General features: G+C 42.9%; 1 protein-coding gene across 1 annotated transcript; it reads left to right on the top strand.

Moving 5' to 3' along the window:
- Positions 1-566: 566 nt before the first annotated feature.
- Positions 567-18,016, top strand: PPP1R17 (protein phosphatase 1 regulatory subunit 17). Its single transcript, XM_081079695.1, has 5 exons — positions 567-946; positions 5,744-5,867; positions 9,324-9,476; positions 10,745-10,897; positions 16,656-18,016. The coding sequence occupies exons 2-5, from the start codon at positions 5,786-5,788 to the stop codon at positions 16,733-16,735; spliced, it is 468 nt and encodes a 155-aa protein (XP_080935821.1). The 5' UTR covers positions 567-946; positions 5,744-5,785; the 3' UTR covers positions 16,736-18,016.
- The last annotated feature ends 904 nt before the right edge of the window (positions 18,017-18,920 follow it).

The following is an 18,920-nucleotide window of genomic DNA, read 5'->3' as shown; positions in this document are numbered from 1 at the left end:
TTAATTAAAAATAAAGAATTGAAGAGTTTAGGAAGAAAGTATCTTTTTCCAACCAAGTTTGGAAACAAAGACGTTTTTAACCCATTGGCCAGCAAGGCTGTCAATAAGAAGAAAGAAGCAGGCAGTTGGGAGCACAGAGCTGCCTCCACGGACCTCCCCTCAGCGTCCAGGGGTCTCCAGTCCTGGCCAGGAGCATTACCTTTGGGCAGCCTCCATCTCTTTAGCAATTTCCATAAGGACCAAGACAAACTGGATCAAACAAGGAAGCCCATTCCCTACTGATCTGTTACCATGGCCTCTTAAGAAAATCTAACCCTCGGAGCCAACCTCACGATGAGTTTACTAGTGGTCCGGCCCTATTATTGGGGATGTTGGCAAATACCAGCGACCAGCAGGTAGTTGAAGCCAACGAGGGGCTTGTCAGGACCTGTACTCTGTGCAACCTTAGGAAGGAAAGGAAATAACAGGCACTCATACCTCTTCTGTGAGACTCCCCTCCCCCCCAGCCACTTTCTGTTGTGGCAACTTTGGGACAAGCCACTTAACCTCTCTGGGCCTCAGTTTCCATATTTGCAAAGTCAGGCCCAAAACATCTACTGTTAGGGTTGTCCTACGGATTAGAGGACCTAGCTGGTTTGTCTGGATTTCTCCAGCCGTGCACACTAGGTACTCAAAACACAATTCTGTGTATTGTGTTTCTGTAAGGGACAATTATTGCAGTTGGGAGCAGTGGCTGTGAGATTAGTCCTCTTTCCCTCTCCATCCCCCTTGCCCTGGCGCCTGAGAAACAGAGCATCCCCATGGCAACAGCGGCAGCTGGTCCCTTGATAAGAGGAGCTGGAGCCGGGCAACCGACGCCACTGCAGCCCAGGAGCCGGCCCAGCTTCAGGCAGGAACCTCACCCTCCCCATCGCTCGCCTTCCCCTCCCAGCACCTGCTCTGATTGGTAAGTGCTTCGGATTTTCACTCTGAGAACTTTTGGGGAAAGAAAAGCAAGTTTCTGGTAAGGTACAGGGTTTTTATTGTTGTTGGGACAAAGAAGTCTGCAGGAAGTAGCTGGGAGGAGGGCATGCTTTCTGGAGCAAGGCTAAGCTGGGGCTAAGTGGGGAGCAGGAAGAGTCACCACTTTCCAGTCATTTTTTTCCAAGGGAGGTATAGTCCTGGCATCTGTAAGAGCCAGAGCCCTTGCAAATTAAATTGCGAAGTTTCAAGATGGTATAGTGTAGCTGCATATTCACGCAGCAGCTTGGGGAAGCTTATCTTTCCAAGCAGGGGAGAGTGTGCTTATCAAAAACCCTTTCCATGTCCTACTTCAAAGAAGAGTCACTCCTCCAGGAATACTGCAAATTTAGGTCTTCTAAATGAACAACTTGGACTTTAAAATGTGGCCCTTTTGGACTTGAATTCAATCCTCGGGTTAAAAAGAGATATAACAAAGGATATGAATTTTACATAACCAGAGGGTACTGTAACCAGACACCACCTTGTGCTGTAGACTTACCTTCTCACTTTTTATTCCACCAAGTGAACCCAGGCTTGATTACTTTGGGAAAATTCTTTAGAACACCACACAACTGTCAGCTGGCTCCTGAGCATTACCATGTTCCCATGACCTAGCAATGGGTGTTTGCTGTTGGTCCGTACCTTGCACTCTTCTGATCTCATCATTAGATTCAGAAAAGGCCAGAGATAAAACAAGGAAATGATTCTAAGCATTCAATTTAGACATACATATTATAATCACAAGGTAAGGATTGAAAGAGCAAAGAAGGCAACTCACATTTCTTATAGTGTTAGTATGTGTGCTGGGATCAGGGCTGGGAGCTTTACACACACTGTATCATTAATATCCTCAACAACCCTGGAGAAGGGCCACTATCAGGCCCGTTTTACAGATGTGGAAACTGAGCTTCCAAGAGGACATACAACTTTCCCAAGTTTCCCCAGCTGGAGAGTGGTACAAGTAACCGAACAATTATTTCTACCTCATACTGCTTTGCAGCACCAAAAGCTTGAAGTCGACCCATCTTTTTTAGCTATAGAAACAGTACTACTCTCTTCCTGAAGTAGTAACTGGCTCTGAGCTAGTGAAGGCAGGCTCCCCTAAATGTCTCCTCAGCTTTAGCAGGCTGTTCTGGTGTCTGTCCTGCTGCAACTCGGTGGGATTCCTTCCCCGGCATCATCCGGGTCCCTGGACATTTCAGTTCCTGCTCTCAAAAGACAAGGTGATTTATGCCATTAATAACCCCTGTATATTGCAACATTAGTACGATATCTCTTCTCTCGGTGGTATTTGCTTTACAAGTGCCTCTCTGTGGGAAAAACGGGGTTTTGTCAAATGTAAGAATTAGCAAGAGGAAGTTGCAAGAAGTTTAACATCGGGGTCTTGAAAACCTCCTCAACCCCTGAAACGATGTCACTTTGTCTCTTGTACATGCTACACAAAAACCACCCACATTCTCTCAAACAACAGCAGAAAACATAATACCATCCCACACTTCTTTATTCTCTCATTGAGACATCTGAAACGCTTTGAAAACCAAAAGCTTTTTGTTGTTGATAAGTTCAACATAAAATTTCATTTGGTAGCAACACCTGACTGACAGGATGTGAATTTTTTTGCAGTCTTTAGTTATGCCATTTAGTCCAAATATCCACATTTGTGCTGCAGAAGTAAGAAATGTGATTTGGGTGCTTCCTGAGACCCCTTTGGGGTGTTACAGAACAAAAATTTTCTGATGTCCATAGCACTTGTGGCTCCAGGCTTTTCCAGTGAGTGTGGGTGGGCCGATATTGACAATCACAGTAGCAGCCCAAGACGTCACTGTGTGTGTGTTAAAATTCAAAGACCACACCGAAGCAGTCAGAGGCAAGAGAATGTTAGAGGGTCACAAATCTTTGTACTAGAAAACAGTTATGAAACACCCCCAAAGAGTCTCGTAAGGCCCTAGCTCTTTGGTTGGAATCTGAAGACCCAAAGAAGCAAGTACTTGGTCTGAAAGAAAGAGCTAGTGCTTCAGAAAGTTCCCGGATTACAGCACAGTGAGCCACTGAGGGAGATGATGAAACCTTCCCAGGGCAGTGCGACAAGAGCAGCGTCCCTTCCCTGGTGCTTGGGGTGGAGACTGAATTAAAGAGAGGAATGCAAAGACAAATCAGGAATAGGAAAGAGAAACATTCATTTCTTAGTCAAGAATCAGACCAGCTCATGTCTTACAGTGGCTCAATCCTAGGGGGCACCTGTACTCACTGAGGATGGACATGGAGAGTGGGTAGGGCGATGGGGTCATCTCATGCTAACACTCAACAGGCAGGTAAAATGACGAGTGTTAATAAGGCTATACTAAACTCCAAATCTCTCTCTCTTCCTCGTATTTGTTTTTCCCTTTGTGGGAAGGTTTTCTGCTCTGATTGTAATGACATCATCCATGACAAAAAGTGTCTTCGAATCCCAGGAGCAAAACACATCCCTGCCCAGACAGAGTACTTTTGTAATGGAAAATCCCAAATCTTTCAGAATTTTTCAGTTATACACCTGGTCTTCAGTAGGCAACTATTTAGTTAGGTAGAGACAATGTTACGTAACAATGGCTGCCACTTACTCAAGCACCTACAACATACAAAGCATGAAGCTATCCTATTTAATCTTCAGAGTAACTCTGTAAGATAGATACTATTATCTCTATTGTACAGATAAGAAAGCAGGGTAAAAAATGAGAGGGTGGGGGCAGAAAGGGACATACGTCCCTGGGCGCCTGTCTCTGGGCACACTCCCAAGGTGCCAGCCTTTGCAGAATCTATCACGGCAGCAATAGCTTGTAGGGAGAATGGGTATTAAGGATTATATTGCACTTGGGCGCCATTTACTCTCATGACATCATTAAGATTTAGCTACTTCACCTAAGTCGTACGTCATTTTAGTGAAAGAGCTGAGATTCAACCTAGATCTATTCAAGTTGTAAGCGCAGGTTTAAATTAAATAACCATCTAGTGAGCCACATGATCTAACTACAAAGAACAGCTTACCTTAGGTTGCAGAGATGGAGAGGGGGCACTGTTGTCAGGTAGGCCTAGCGTAGAAAGCAGGAGGCCTGATGTCAAGGGATGACGCTGACTCTTAAGCGTGTAACTAATGTTTAGTCACTTGCACCTTTCTGAGCCTTAGTTTCTTCTTCTGGAGAATGAATATCTTTACCAGGATCTCCATGGCGTCATTTCCAGCACAGAGTCTATGATAGACTACTGTCTTTCTTCCCCAAGAAGAGGAACGGTAGCTAAGTAGGGGCACAGGCCAAAGCTGAGGCTGTAACTTTGCCTCTAGGCCTCAGCACTGAACTCCCTCCTCCTGAGAGGTGGTCCCCTAGCTTTCCTTTCCACTCAAGCAGGTGGGGGCTGGCCACCCAAGTTAACAGCATACTTCCTCCTAGTACCAGGGATTTGGAAGTCTCTATACAAATACTAAACACAATGGTCTAAATTGATTTCTGCTGCAGTCACTCAGTACCATCAGTCTGCTCAGAGTGACACTAAAAGCCGGGCTCAAGTAATCCGCTAATGGCTCCATCTGCTGTGCAATGATCTCAGCTTGGAGGAGGAGAAGCCCTCCAACCTTTTCAGAGAAAACTGGCTTATTCCTCATAAGACAACTGAGTCGAACTAATTCTCTGAGCTTGAAATGTTAACACAGCTGGTTTGCATGCCAGGGATCTAGAAATCAAGAGAAGAGGATAAATGAGGTCATTTTAATCTTATTCCTCTCCAACCATTGTTGGCTATGGGAGGACACGAGGAATGAACTATCTGAAAAAAAAATAAGAAACAGAATCTAGGCAGGCTACAATGAAGATTTCCTGTACATTTTCACGAACTCATTTCTCATTCTGACTTGACACGGGTCTATCCTAGATATTCACTTCTCCTGGACAATGGCTACAACTAATAGCTCTGGAAAGTTCAATGGATTTGTGGTCTAGGAAAGATGAGAAATGGGGGGAGGGGAACGGGAGACATTGCTCTAATGTCAGGAATCTGTAGGCAGAAAATAAAGATCTATTTCAAGACTTAGTTTTTTTCCTACCACCTCTCTTTCACCACGGTAATATGGATAGGGAGGAAGTCTCATTACCGTTACAAGATGCAATGGTCGAAAACCAGAAGGCTTGTTCAATTAGGGATTAAAAAATGCCCTTTATATTTAAGAGACTTGAGTGTCTAGTAGAAGTCTGCAGAAGTGGGTTTGGATCCAGGCTTGGTACTTAATAGATGTGTGATTGAATAAATTAGTTAAATATTCTGAACCTTAGTGTTCTCGTCTATAAAGCAGGCATCTTACTTTGCAGAACTCAAAAGAGAAAGTATAGGCAAGGTTTAATCAAGATTTTCTGTAACTCTCAGCTAACTCGTTTATAATTCAGAGTTGACAAGCGTTCATTCTGAAATTCCCATAGTACTTCTGAGAGAGGGCAAATATTGAATATTTGATACCTGACAATTACCGATAAATTCACATGTGTATGTGCACCCGTGTGTGTGTGTGTGTGTGTGTGTGTGTGTGTGAAAGAGTGTGACTGTTTCATTTATTTTGGCCTAACTCTTACATTAGAGCTTCTAGTAGCTAAGTAGAAGAAGCAGACTTGAAAAACAGGATTGCATTGGGAACATAATAATAGGTGCTCAATAAATATGCTCATTTAATAAGTGAATGAAAGAACAGAAGATATACTAATGGGCTTGTGTCCTATAGCTCTGTGGTGCTGCAGGAGAAATACACACCAACCCTCCTTTGATGATGTCCACGGAGCAAATGCAGCCACTGGAGCTCTCAGAAGACAGACTGGACAAGCTCGACCCTCGCTGCAGCCACTTAGGTAAATGCTCCAGTGGGAATGTCAGTAGTGGAAGTCGGAAAGAGGGGGTCTCTGCCATTTAGTTTGTAGGCAAGTCGGGGGGAGGCCCCTTGGAGCCTGATAGTTTGTGCCTTCAAAGAGCAGCCAACACCAGATGGACAAATAGCCAGGGTCTGTGGGGGTCTGCCGTGTAAATATTAGTTGAAGCACTAGAGAGAAGTTCATAAGAGTTAAAAAAAGAAAGAAAGAAGGCATTGTCATCTTTTGGGGGGCCTGAAAGAGTTACAGGCAGAGCATTTTTGAGACAATAAATGGAATGTAGCAGTCTAGCTTGTTTCCAGTATTTCCCGGCATACTTGCACCCCATGTGTAGTGCCAATAAAATATTTCAAATATCTCTCTTTGCCTATCAAGACAGAATTTTAAATAGCCTTTTTCTGCTTTATTGTCAATCTGTTTCCTTTCCAGAACTGACTTTTTGCATAACCTTTGTAATGAAAATACCACAAACATTTCTGCCTCTACCCATTTCTAAAAATGAGACACTCAGACTTTTGATGGATGGGCCTTTTGCATATTCATAGCCTTTGTTTATGTCTCGCCTGATTATAACTCCCCCAGCCTCTCCCCTCTCCCCATTTGCCATCAAGATAGTTTATGTTTGAGATTTCTCCAAAAATGGGAAAATGTGTAATTGAAATCAAAGTCAAAATTGAAGCAAATGTCTTGGTCTCTGTACTGGGGACTGAGTTGCTTCCTGGGGTTGAATGGGAACCTGTGACTAGTCCATACCATCCAGCTTGTACCTTCAGAGACCCCACAGCAGGGCAGCACCCATGCTGAGCAACGTTCCTTCCTTCAATAAATGTCTATGGTATGTATAACAGGGCAGAAATTAACTGTACTATGTGGTAACAAATCTCTCAAATTGCATTTTCAGCCAGGCATTCACATACATAGTCCCAAGAGCCTGGATTTAATTCTGATGCCGTTACCTGCCTTCAGTATAACCTTCAGCCTTTTATCTGGCCTTCTAAACCTCAGTTTCCTCATCTTCAAATTGCAGCTTTGGTGTGAGAAGTAAAAGAGATAATGTGTTCAGGATGATATGAATATTTAATAACTGGTAAAACGCAGGCACTGACAAATTAGAAAACATGCTGGTCCATCCCATACGCTAGAATGATGTGAAATCCCATAGTACACAAACAGTGCTCAATAAAGTTCCCCTTTACCTCTTTTTGCATGTATGTCAACTTGAAAGCATGTAGTCTAATACCTTATAACATAGTACAATCTCAATAAATGTTTATTAAGTTGAAATGATTGAATAGCAACTATTAAAACCTTTTACGTGAAAGGAAATATTTACTACTATTAAATATGGCTGAAGAGAATGGTGTGATTTGAGTTTTGGTTATGTATTGTGATGTTTTGATGATACAGCCATTATGGTGTATAGTTATTAAATATTTATGATGGTAGGTTCCTCGTGTATATTGGGTTTTCTAAACCAAAGGGTCAGCCAGATATAAAGCCCAATAGACCATAAATAACTTGAAATCAAGGACCATTTCTTGTCTTTTTAGTTCTAGAGTTTAGCTTAAGGCCTAACAGCCAATAGAAGTTTAATCAATATTTATTGAAATGACACAGGTTATGTCTAGATTCACAAAACTAAAGTGAAAAGGGTTTAACACATTTAATCCTCAATGTTTGAAAGAAATTGACCTGAATATTTTCATAAAAGAGAAAGAAAAAGAGAGAAAAAGAAAGGAGAGAAAGAGGAAGGGAGAGAGGGATGAGTTGAAAAGATCCAATTAATACCTGAATTTCCCCAAATTCAGTTTTAGTTGTAGATCTACCCAGACTGTATCCAGGCGATAGTCAGTTTTCAGAGAAGACAAATAGCTTTATTGCCTTGTAGCTTCTTTGAATCCTAACAGAATAGCTCCTTACACATAAGATGCTTGAGTTATTTCATTCAAGCATACATTCAACAAAGATTTGTTCATTGTTGCTAAGGAGATAAAACACAAGATAGCTGTCATCAAAGAGGGCAAAGAAGACATATGCAGAAATAATAAATAGATCATCTTTTAAAGGTGTACATGAGCAAAAATGATGTGGGTATTCAGAAAAGGAGATTGGACACCCAGGACTGGGTTTAGTTTGGAAGGACTTATGAAGTGGGGGGAGGGGCGCTTTCCTCTGGGCCCAGTGGAATGTGTTAGCAGGTGAGTGATGGCCAGAATGAATGTTTTGAGCATCTGAAATATATTGAATGTATCAGATGCTTTATCAATGTTAGCAAATTTAGTTCTCTCTCTCTGTCTCTCTATCTGTCTCTCTCTCTCTCTCTCTCTCACACACACACACACACACACACACACACACTGATTCAATATTATCTCCCTTTAAAAGCTGAAAGAATAGTAAAGTTCCTAGTAATTAAGACCCAAGTTCTCAGAACTAGTAAGTAACAGAGTCAAGATTTGACCTCAGATCAGTCTAACTCCACCTATTCACCATTCCACATGCATTTATTGGAAGGAAAGACAATTAAGAATAAAATTACAAAAAGGATATAATCCTTAATCTCTAAAACAGCTCTTTCTAGAGCAGGAGATGAATCATTATAGAATGAACAAGTTCTAGAACCATGACAGAGGATCTCAGGGGAGGGCAACATAAACCAAAGCATAGAGGAATAAGACAGAGCAAAGAAGGTACTTCAATGGGTAAGTGATCAGATTAATTACGTATAATGACATCTGATGATGGATCCAGGCCTCCAAAGCTCTGGTGATGTAATGCAGGGGACTGAAAAAAAGTAGAGATAAATAAGAAGACAAGAGGATCTTGGGTTAAGATTAAATAAATTAGTTAAATATTCTGAGCCTTAAAATAGGAGGAAAGCAAGATAGGAGGGGCAGATAGGAGGCGTGCAAAGCCAGGGGCAGTGAAAAGGCCAACAGTGAAGCCCAAGCGTGAATCATCAGTGTGATTTGGCTGATCGTAGATGGAAAGTGAGAGTAATTTACTGAGTACCCTACTATAAGACCCAAGAGAGCAGAAGGCTCCTACTGACCCTTGGGGTCTCCAAAGAGAGCAAGCCTTGAGCACAGGAAGTTAAGAAGGAGCATTTGGCACAGAGAACCTGTTCTCCCATCAGAAGCGTAACTCGAACCCACTCTGTGGCTTGACTACCAACACCTTAAAGTTCCTCTTGTCTGGATTGTTCATCCTATTTGAGTTCTCTTCACTGGGAGTTTCACAGAATTTGAGTTTTCCATTTTATTATATGTATTCATACACAGCTATTAAGTTCTCTGTAGAAGAGACCAAAATAAAGGCATACTTTTCTTTTTCAGATCCATGGCTTCTGCCCCTTTTATCAGGTGGATTTGGAAACCAACCAGTCTGTGACGAGCCCCTTACTCACGTCATGCTCTGTTTTTCTTTGCATCTTGTCAGAGGATCTTTCAGACCAGTTCATTAAGGACTGTGACCTCAAAAAGAAGCCAAGAAAGGGGAAAAATGCACAGGCCCCCCTGAACATCGAGTCAGACCAAAAAAAACCGAGGAGGAAAGATACACCGGCGCTGCACATCCCACCTTTTATACCAGGTAACGAGCGTTGAGGTCAGTTTGCACATCTGGAAAGGGAAACCACTTGCCACCAGATCACGTTGGTCTTATAATATTTCCTGACAAAGGTGGATTTTTTTAATTGTTGGTACACTCTCTGTATCTGTCTTAGTTACAATACATCCAGCTGCTATAAATTCCAAAATATTAGTGGCATAACACACTACAAGTTTAGTTTTTCACTCACTAGTAGTGGAAGTCAGGGTCAGGGGAGGCAGGCTCGGCTCCAAATGGTCACTCAGGGCCTCAGGCTGATGGAGGTCGAGACATCATCGGCCCATGGCTTCTGAAGGCAGCATGCACATCAGCGTCTTGTAGGCACGAGGGACACAGAGTCCACAAGTAACATCACTTCCTACAGTCACGGGCCTCTCCTGACTGCCCAGGCCAAAAGCTAAATGGTTTGATAAATAGCTAATGTGTCTCTATAACAAACGTGCATGGGGCGTGTGACAGTTTTGTTTTGTCTTATTTCCTTCTCTCCTTCCCTCCAGGCCACGTATTTAAAGTCCTCTCGATTCACAACCCACTCAAAGGGAGGCAAAGCAAATAAAATACAGAGAGTTCTGGGAAGGACCAATGTTACCCCAATAAATTTAATTTTAAATAAGTAAATAAATTAACAGAAGCACTTAAATATGCAGGAAGAAGTAATATCATAATGGAGGTCCTTAGTTAAAGACCTCGGGATCTCAGTCTGGGCAGTGAATTGTGGAAAATTTATAGAGGGGAGAGTGTTTTTAGAGAGATTATAAATGATGGGGAAAAACTTCCCATGTAGCAGAGAGGTGAGAAGGCAGGTGAGAAGGAAGGTGAGAAGGCAGGTAGAGAACCAAGTAAGTCATCGATGACTGGAGCACGTGGCTCGAGGGTCAGCAAATAATTTATGTCTCTGACTAGGACCGTCTTTGGAGGCAAATGACCTGGGGCTCCATTCCTGGCTCTGACACCTGTGAGCTGAGTTACCATGGGTACATTCTTTTGCTTCACTTTCCTCAGACATGCAATGGTGATAGTATCATTAAATTCAAATCAGGCACGTAAAACCCTTTGCAAAGATGTTCTCTGGGGTAGCCTCAATAGATAGTAATTCTTATAAAGAAACTACTTTTAAGAAAATAAGTTTGAAGAGATACACTGATGATCATCACCAGGTATTTGTGCCAATATGGATGCCCAGCTCTTGTGTACGAGGATATCTATTTGTATTTGACCGTCTTTCTCCCTCTGTTCCCCTATCTATGCAGGTGTGCTTTCAGAACATGTAATTGAAAGATATGAGGTCCAAGAGAGACAGCCAAAGGGCAAAATGAGTCCAGCTCTTCATAACACTGACCTGGAACAGAAAAAGCCAAGGAGAAAAGACACACCTGCCCTGCACATGTCTCCCTTTGCAGCAGGTAAAAGAGCTGGCGCAGGCCATTTACAGGGGGTGGTGGGAACAGGTCAAGAGCATTACCATCTGGAGGTGCCACAGGCCTGGCCTTTGTCCTGGCCCAGCAGTCTGTGTCACACAGAAGTGCTCTGGGGAGGAGCAGCATTTACTGCTGTTTTCAGGTTTCCCCCCGTTGGCTGCTTCCCCAGGGCTGACACGGAGATGGAGCGAGAGTCAGAGCATTACTCATGCTTCAGCAGAACTGGTCAAATTTCCTGAGTTCATGAAATAGAAATGTCAGTGGGTCCTTGAGAAAAGTTGAGATACCCTCTTCCCTGGTCTTCTGTGAGTCATACATCCTATAGGTGATGGCGGATGCTCTGAAAAAACCTGGATATGGTGAACAAATCCTCAAAACAAGAGAAAGAGAGGGAGAGATGGAGAGATGCGGAAATAATGGTAGATATCTTAATATGTATCAAATCAAACCAAGAAATCTTGCTGAAGCTCCTGCATGACCCCGGGTTGGAAGGCAGTCAGTGTATAGTCTTGTCCCAGAGAATTTCATGTGCAAGTTGGGGAATAAGACATGGTCATTCATGATTAGAGTGTAAGACAGTGTGTGTGTGCGTGTGTGTGTGTGTGTGTGTGTGTGTGTGTGTGTGTTATATAGAAAGTTTGGGGGGGGGGTTGGTAGAGGAGAACGTGTACTAACGTCTATTGAGACTGTACTAAATGTTAGGTACTGAGTTTGGTCTTCTCATGGATTTTAAAAAATCAACTGAGTAACACAATAAAATAGCTATTAAACCCTTTACAAATAAAGAAACTGAGCATTTGAGTAACAGCCATTTTGAAGTCTTCTGTGGATGAAGTTGATGGATGGATGGCTGACTGGCTGATGGGATTGATGATAGAATAATTAGATGATAGATGAATGGATCAAATTATGCTCAAAATCAAACACTGGGATTCCAACCCAGGTCTGTCTCATCTGTTGGCAGGTTTTCATTGTACTATGCTATGGGTTGGATTTTCAGCATTATAGATATCCAGCAGGCACATTTTTGGGAGGAGACGGCATTTGGTTGTTATTAAAAACCATGTTTCCCCATTATTTCACTTAATAAAGAAAAAACTTGGAAAGACAGCTCAGAAGAAGACATCATGAAAAGGCTGGCAGGGCTGCAGACAGGGTCAATGATTTCTGAGGAGCAGACCAGGCAAGGAGGCCTGGAGCATGCAGAGGCACTTCTCTGGAGAAACAGACCAAGGACCAGTTGGGAGGGCCTGAACCTGCCTCAGCTGTGCTTCTCGTACGTTACATACATTCCCACCTGCACTGATTCTCCAACCCATCACGTATTTGCCCCAAGCTCTGCCTCTGCACAGGTTCCAGTCACCTTGCAAGGTTCAGCCAGTGCAAAGACCCCTCCAACTCCAAAATGAATCTCTTCTCTTCTGAACTAGCTAGCTCTGTATTAGACACAGGCGTGCAAATACCAAGATGTTCTTATTGTTCTTGCTGCTTTACTATAGCTGCTATTTAAATTGACTTACGCCAATGACTTGTTTGATGAATTCATGAGACCTGGTCTGGGATTGCCCTATGTCGCTGGTACTGACCTTGATGTCTAGTCCAGTCCCTTACATATAGCGACACTCAGTAAAGAGGTGCTTTTTAAATATGTTCTATGTATATCTGGTAGTCACAATTCTGCAGTTCCACGTTCTCCATTAGGAGATTATTTTCTTGTATTTGTTTTTATTGAAGTCTTGCTAGGGGAAGACTTGGTAGAGGAACGAAAATATTGAATATTGGGGGCAGAGAGTCACCTTAGTACATACATGGCATTGAATATGGGCTTTGGAGTCAGAAAGGTCTGGGTTTGATCTCTGGGTCTGCTCCATTCTAGCTTTGTGACCCTGGGCAACTAACACAAACAATAAAAGTCTCCATCATTTCATCCACCTCTGAAAGGAGGACTATGAAACCTGTCTCCTAAGATTGTCAATGCGAATAAAGTATATAAAGCACTTAGCACAGTTCGTGGCTTACTGAAAGACCTCAATGGATGTTAGTTCCCCTTCAGTCTTCGTTCAACCTCCTATTCTTTGAGATAAGTCAAACCATTTCTGAAGATGAGAATTTTCCTGTAAACCTGCTGGTTCAAGGAACTTCCTAAAATGTTGAGTTCTGTTTATCTGGCAGAAGATGCTGCCTGTATCCCAGTATCTATATCCTAAGACAGCAGCTTCTGTTTGAATAAAAAGTGTTTATCAAGCAGGGCAAAGTACACAGAGCTGGAGAGGGGCGCTGTATATCCATAGACTCTGTACACATTGTAGAATTCCTTGAATCAGCAAATCTCGGTGCTGTATTTGCAATTATAGATTGGAGTTCTATGATTCTAGTTGTTATTAGCATATTAGCTGAAGCACTTTATTTCTGAAGAGCCTTTTAGCATCGAAAGATTTGGCAATAATCAAAATGCTAGTTAAGCTGATAAGGATAGAGCCTTCAGCAGATGTTCAAAGAGACTCACATTGGTTTTAATAAGGGTGTTGAGAGCAACTCACAGACAAGTGCACTCCGGAGAGTCTTCTCTCATTAGCCTTTGGCAAGTGAAGACTGGACAAAGATTTGCTCTCTCTTCTATATCTCTCACTAACTACCACCATTTCCCTAGGTTAATGAGCTTATCTGATTGGTTCCTATTGGCAGACAACTCCTCAGTGCGAAGTCTTCTCAGGCTTTATGGCCAGCCCAAAGTTTGCTCCCAACTTGGCCTAGAGTTGGTAGGGCCCCCCACCTTGGTGAATTCATGGCAGGGAGCACTGGGTTGTGATCAGTCATATCTGACTGAGTAGCTGAGATCTGCTTAAGGAAAAATAAGTCTTTAGTTGCAATCTGTGGCAGAAGAACAAAGGAAAGTAAAAAAATCACAAGGCTAGAATCCACAAGAGCGGCCTCCTGGAAAATTGGCCCATTTGGAGGTCAAAGCTCAATACTGTACTTATAGGAAGAAGACTGATATGTCCTTTGAAAGTGACACCTTTTCTGTCCTGCTGCGAATAGAGCATTCTCTCTGGTGTGGTTTGCCAGGAGAGGTGGTGTGTGAGCCCTTGAATCAGAGGCACATGTCGGTAATGCAGGTGACCAGCTTTAGTTGGTGCTCTGAGTGGAATCGTGGCCTAAAACAGCATGCTTCAAGGCTAATTGGCCCTCAGAGACCTTGGACTGACAGCTTTGGCCTTAAAAACATACCAAGCTGTGACATGCAGCCGAGTTCCCCAGACTCTCCTACATAGACAGCAGAAGGGAAGGAACTTACATTTTCTAAATCCCTACTGTACTGGATGTCAAACTACCCTGTGAAAACCTCGCCATTCAGTGGGGGAGACAGACAGATTGTCCAGTGATTCCTACCATGTGAAGAGTCCTTGAATGGAGCTGCATGTCAGGTGTAGTTTGCCACCTAAACGAATGCTGGCCTAAGTCTATCTGGTAGCATCCAGCTCTGTGAGAAATACAAATTCTTTTTTCTACAGTTTTGCAGGTGAATAAACAGAGGCTCACAGACAGGTTAAGGGACCCGCTCAAAGTTGCACGACCACCAAAGGCACAGCTTTCTGGCCCTAAAGTATATTCCTTTAGTGACACACCTCTGCCTCCCACAGGAGAGCATGAGGATCTGGTTAAACCAGACAGGCCAGGGTTTAGCAAAACTTATTCACCTTCACATCGCCAATAGGACGCACCAAGAATAACAAGATCGTGGTTATACAGAGACGCTATAAACAGACACCACTGATTGAAGCCTCATTCTTAGCCATGATATTCATGAAATCAGATTTTGATGAACTACCCTATCTTTCTCATTATGAGATACTAAAATGAATGCCTAACTATGCTAATACAAATGCTAGTTCACTTTCCACTTGCAATTATCTCCCATATCCCTGTGGAAAGCCTAGCCTGCTTTGGGAAGGGCTGACCTTGATTTAAACAGACTCCTCCCTTCCCTGAAATCCCAAGACCTTTTTTTGCTTTGTTTTGTTTTTTTGGTTAGTTGCTCATGTGACTAGGCTTCTAGGATATCCCAAATAATCCGAAAGTTTACTGGGATCCAGGAATTTTAAGGTTCTTGCCCATTTTGATTCCACCCAACATTTGGCTTAATGTGAAGCTATATCAAAGAAGGTAGGACAGAAAGTTTGCAGGCTCAGCATAGCTAACTCCATGCTCTGCCATCCAGATAGCCTGAATTCCAAATAAAACTCCAAACCTCTGTGCAGCTGGCACAAGAGAAAAATACCTCCCACTGTGTTTCATAAGTGATTTATGCAAAAGCCTTAGTTTCATCTAGGCTCTTGAAATTGTTTTCTCCTCCAATAAATATCCGCTAATTGGTAAAGAACCCATATGAACAAACTAGCAACTGCATCAAATGAAGAGTCATAAAGAGCAGCACATAGTTTTCATTAATTTGCTGCTGTTGAATGGATTCCAGTGTCGTAGACAGGCCTCTGGTGATGCACAGCTTTCCTCCCTTAAGTTTGGATTTTTATGAAATGCTTCATGAACTGACAGGTCACTAATTAAGAGAGGGGAGTTGGCGGAGATGGGGAGTTGTGGGGCGTGATGGGAAACACAACTGGCTGGCTGGAGAGGGATGACAGAAGTCATGGAGGACTGGCCTTGAATCATGGCTTCCTTTGTCTTTTTATGAAAAATGAGCCTACTTCACAATTCACATGATGAGCAGAACCACCTACGCCTCCTAGGATGAGCTTTTCTGGGCTGATGAGCTCAGAAAATTGCACCCAAGCTTCTGAATTTCACAGACCAGGAACCTTTTGAAAACAAAATATTGTGGAGCCCAACATAGGGGTAGCAACTTCAAATTTTGCCTAGTAAGAATGTTAAATAAGCAACCATCTAACATCCCTAAACTTCCATAAAAGATATTTGAATCCCCCAAAGTAGAAAAAGAGTCATCTTGAAGTAACGGCACAGCTTTTTAACATTGTAGCCATCCAGCTGTAGGAAAAAAACGAATCAGTGCACATGCTGTATTTTCTCACTTTGCTCTGAACTACGTAAACTTTATTAGTATCTACAAGTACTGGCATTTAAAAATGGCGTGTTCAGAGCCTCAGTTCAATGTTTCTCCCAGATGTTGGTCAAATGTGTGTGTTTGCCTTCATGAGGCTTACCAGTTCTTCACAGATGGAAAATAAACTAGCAAATTGTGAAAGGAAGGGAAAAACTGACTTGTAGTTGATCACAGGTGTGGCACAGTGCTAAGCATTGTCACATACTTCTTATGTGGCAAAATAACCCTTTATATAAATATCAGTGCCTTCATTTTACATATGGGAAAATTTAGGTATGAAGGTGTTAACTGCGCCAACACAGAATGAGTGGAAGAATGAGAAATGCAAAACATTTGGACTCAAAAATACATGTGCTTTCCATCCTCCAGAGCTGCGTGCACAAACGCAGAATGCAGAGAAGAGAGTGAAGGTTGGCTCTGACTTCTAGGTTGAGTGTCCCCTCGTAACCATTGTGGTGTCCTCATTGAGCCACAGCTCCTCTGGGAAGGCCAAATAAGGCCACCCAGCTCCCTCTCTCTCAGTTGACAACCTTTAGCAGTTAGCTTTGCAGACATTAAAAAGTCTCTGGGTTGCCGTGCTCTTGTGCTCTGCGTCTCTGCTGAAAGTCTGTCTAACATTTTAATTAGAGGCACTTAATTGCAGATCTGTGCTTTATTTTGCAGGTGTGACACTGCTCAGGGAGGAGAAACCCAAAGTGATCATGGAAGATGAAGAAAAGGATGGTGACAAGATAGCTATTTAAAGATATTTCCCCTGAGACCACTTGTAAATAGGTTAGATGGGTTCCCTGTGGCGACCTAGAAAAAAATAGACTTGTTTCTGCTCTCATTTTGTCATAATCTGCCTTTAAAATCCACACACCTTTTCCCCAGAAGACACGCTATGTCAGATTGCCAGTCACCCCTTTGCCTCTCTCGGGTCTCTCGAATCTGGTTTCTATTCCCACCTCTTGAATTTTCATTTTCTAATTCAGTGGAAAGGAAGCAGATCACCCTCCTAAATTATGTAGGAAGTAACAGGGACAGCTCCAGTATTTCGTTTCTGCATCTTCTGAATCAATTTATGGAACAAAGAACGCAAAGAACATGCGGGTCCTTTATTTTTCGGTTTAAGCTGCTGGGCGGGACTTGACTTAATGTCATCCTAACGTGAGTTCACGTAGGGGTTCCCCGTTGTCAGTTAGGGAGTTGGGAATGTGTGGGTTCTCACTGATTGCTTTGGAGAACATGGTCTTTTATCTCTTTTATCCTTTCTCGAGAGTCCAAGTGTCTCTAGTGACATTCCCAAGATTCTTATAACTGATCCCCTAAAGTACGCCCCTAAAGTACGCCCCTAAAGTAAGCCCCTAAAGTAAGCCCCTAAAGTAAGCTGGTGGTCAACCCAGACAATCACACCTTGACTGAAAATACCAGGAGAAGAGAGTGCTGGCCTATCTGGGAAGCTTAGCAATATATTCTCTCTGTCTTTATTGTTCAAAACATCTCTTCACCATGTCGTCCTGAAATCTGTGAGTTGTGTCACAAATGAACCATAACTAACAATAGGTAAAATACCAACGTGTGTGATTAATTTACTTTTAAAAAATTAATTAAGGTCAATGGAAGGCCATTCCTGTATTTTTAGCATTCTCATTTATTTAAAGCCCAGTATGCTTTCTTCGATGGGAGGGAAAGATGTGGTGTTAGCTAGTGAGCAGGAGCCTGCAGCATGTGGGTGCTGTGGGAAGGCTTTGCACCATGGGCTCACCCACCAGGTGATGGAATGGTAGTGGGAAGGCCGATGGCTCAAAGGTAGCAAGGTGGATATCTGAACAGATCCTTCCTTCAAGCGATAATTTGGAAGTTTTATGTACACCCTGGTTCCAGCAGTTTGGTAATGCCTTCTGTCCTGTCCTTCTCACAAACGTGGAGAAGATACAGGACCCTGCTGCTAATAAAGATGCTTCTCACCACATCCCTACGTCCCGGTGCATTTCTCCTAAAAATATTCTATGTACTTACAATTATAAAGAAAAAAGGTGGCTAAAGAGACTCAATGCGATTATTTGGTTTTTGTTTGTTTTTGACCCACGGAGGTTTATAAATGGTTGAATAAGCCATTAATATGTAACAATCTAGTAAGGACGATTTCTGCACAGTTCTAGATTTCCAGATCCTCTTGGAAAAACACTTTGATCTGGCAAACCAGGGCCTGATTAGGAGCATGGCAACCATCAGCTGGCACTGAGCACTGGATGCCCTATTCAAAGGAACATAACATTCTCCAGCTTGCATTTGCCCCGCTTGGCATATTTACCCACTGGCTTCACCCTCCAGCCTTCACATTTGGGTTTGGAGCCCCCGGGCAAGACCCACTTACACTTTGTGTTCCTAATGATTCCTCACCTCTCTGATCTCAGTGTTCCCCTTCCACTACTGATCACCCCAGTCACAGCTTTGGAAGGAAGGCAATAAAATTGTGGCCAGGCTATTGGTTGAGGTATAAGTGGTGAAACAAGCCACCGTAAATCTTTAAGAAGCCAAAACAATTACAGGTGTGTGGATAATAGGATTTTCATCACCACCAGCAGCAATTTTTACTAAGGGATTTTCACTAAGAAAACACAGATGCAGTCTCGTCCCTATCAGACCTGCTGACTAAGCCTGGTGTGTGTGGGGGGAGTGGGGGGGGGCTGTACTCCTGCAGCTATTCTCACAGGGTGTGCTCCACAAACTCGCAGTCTGCTTCCAAAAGGCCCTCCCCATGTCTGACTTCCTGGGGTGGCGTGGAACGTAGATTAGCTGTTGTAGAGACAAAAGCCTTGTGTTCTAGCCCCAACTGTGCCACACTGAGCAAGTCCCTGGAACTCTCTGAGTCTTGTTTCTTCATCTTGAAAATGAAGATAATAATCCCTACTTGGTCTGCTTCACAGTTTGAGAATTAAATGA

This window comes from Rhinolophus hipposideros (genome assembly GCF_964194185.1).
Source record: "Rhinolophus hipposideros genome assembly, chromosome: 18".
Classification (NCBI taxonomy): domain Eukaryota; kingdom Metazoa; phylum Chordata; class Mammalia; order Chiroptera; family Rhinolophidae; genus Rhinolophus; species Rhinolophus hipposideros.
The sequence above is the reverse complement of the archived record's forward strand: the minus strand, read 5'-3'. Positions and strand labels throughout refer to the sequence as shown.

Excerpts from the sequence above, each read along its gene's own strand:
- PPP1R17 (XM_081079695.1), top strand. The coding sequence starts at position 5,786 with ATGATGTCCACGGAGCAAATGCAGCCACTGGAGCTCTCAGAAGACAGA. Across the intron at positions 5,868-9,323 it reads CCCTCGCTGCAGCCACTTAG|AGGATCTTTCAGACCAGTTC; the intron begins GTAAATGCTCCA and ends GCATCTTGTCAG. Across the intron at positions 9,477-10,744 it reads CATCCCACCTTTTATACCAG|GTGTGCTTTCAGAACATGTA; the intron begins GTAACGAGCGTT and ends CTATCTATGCAG.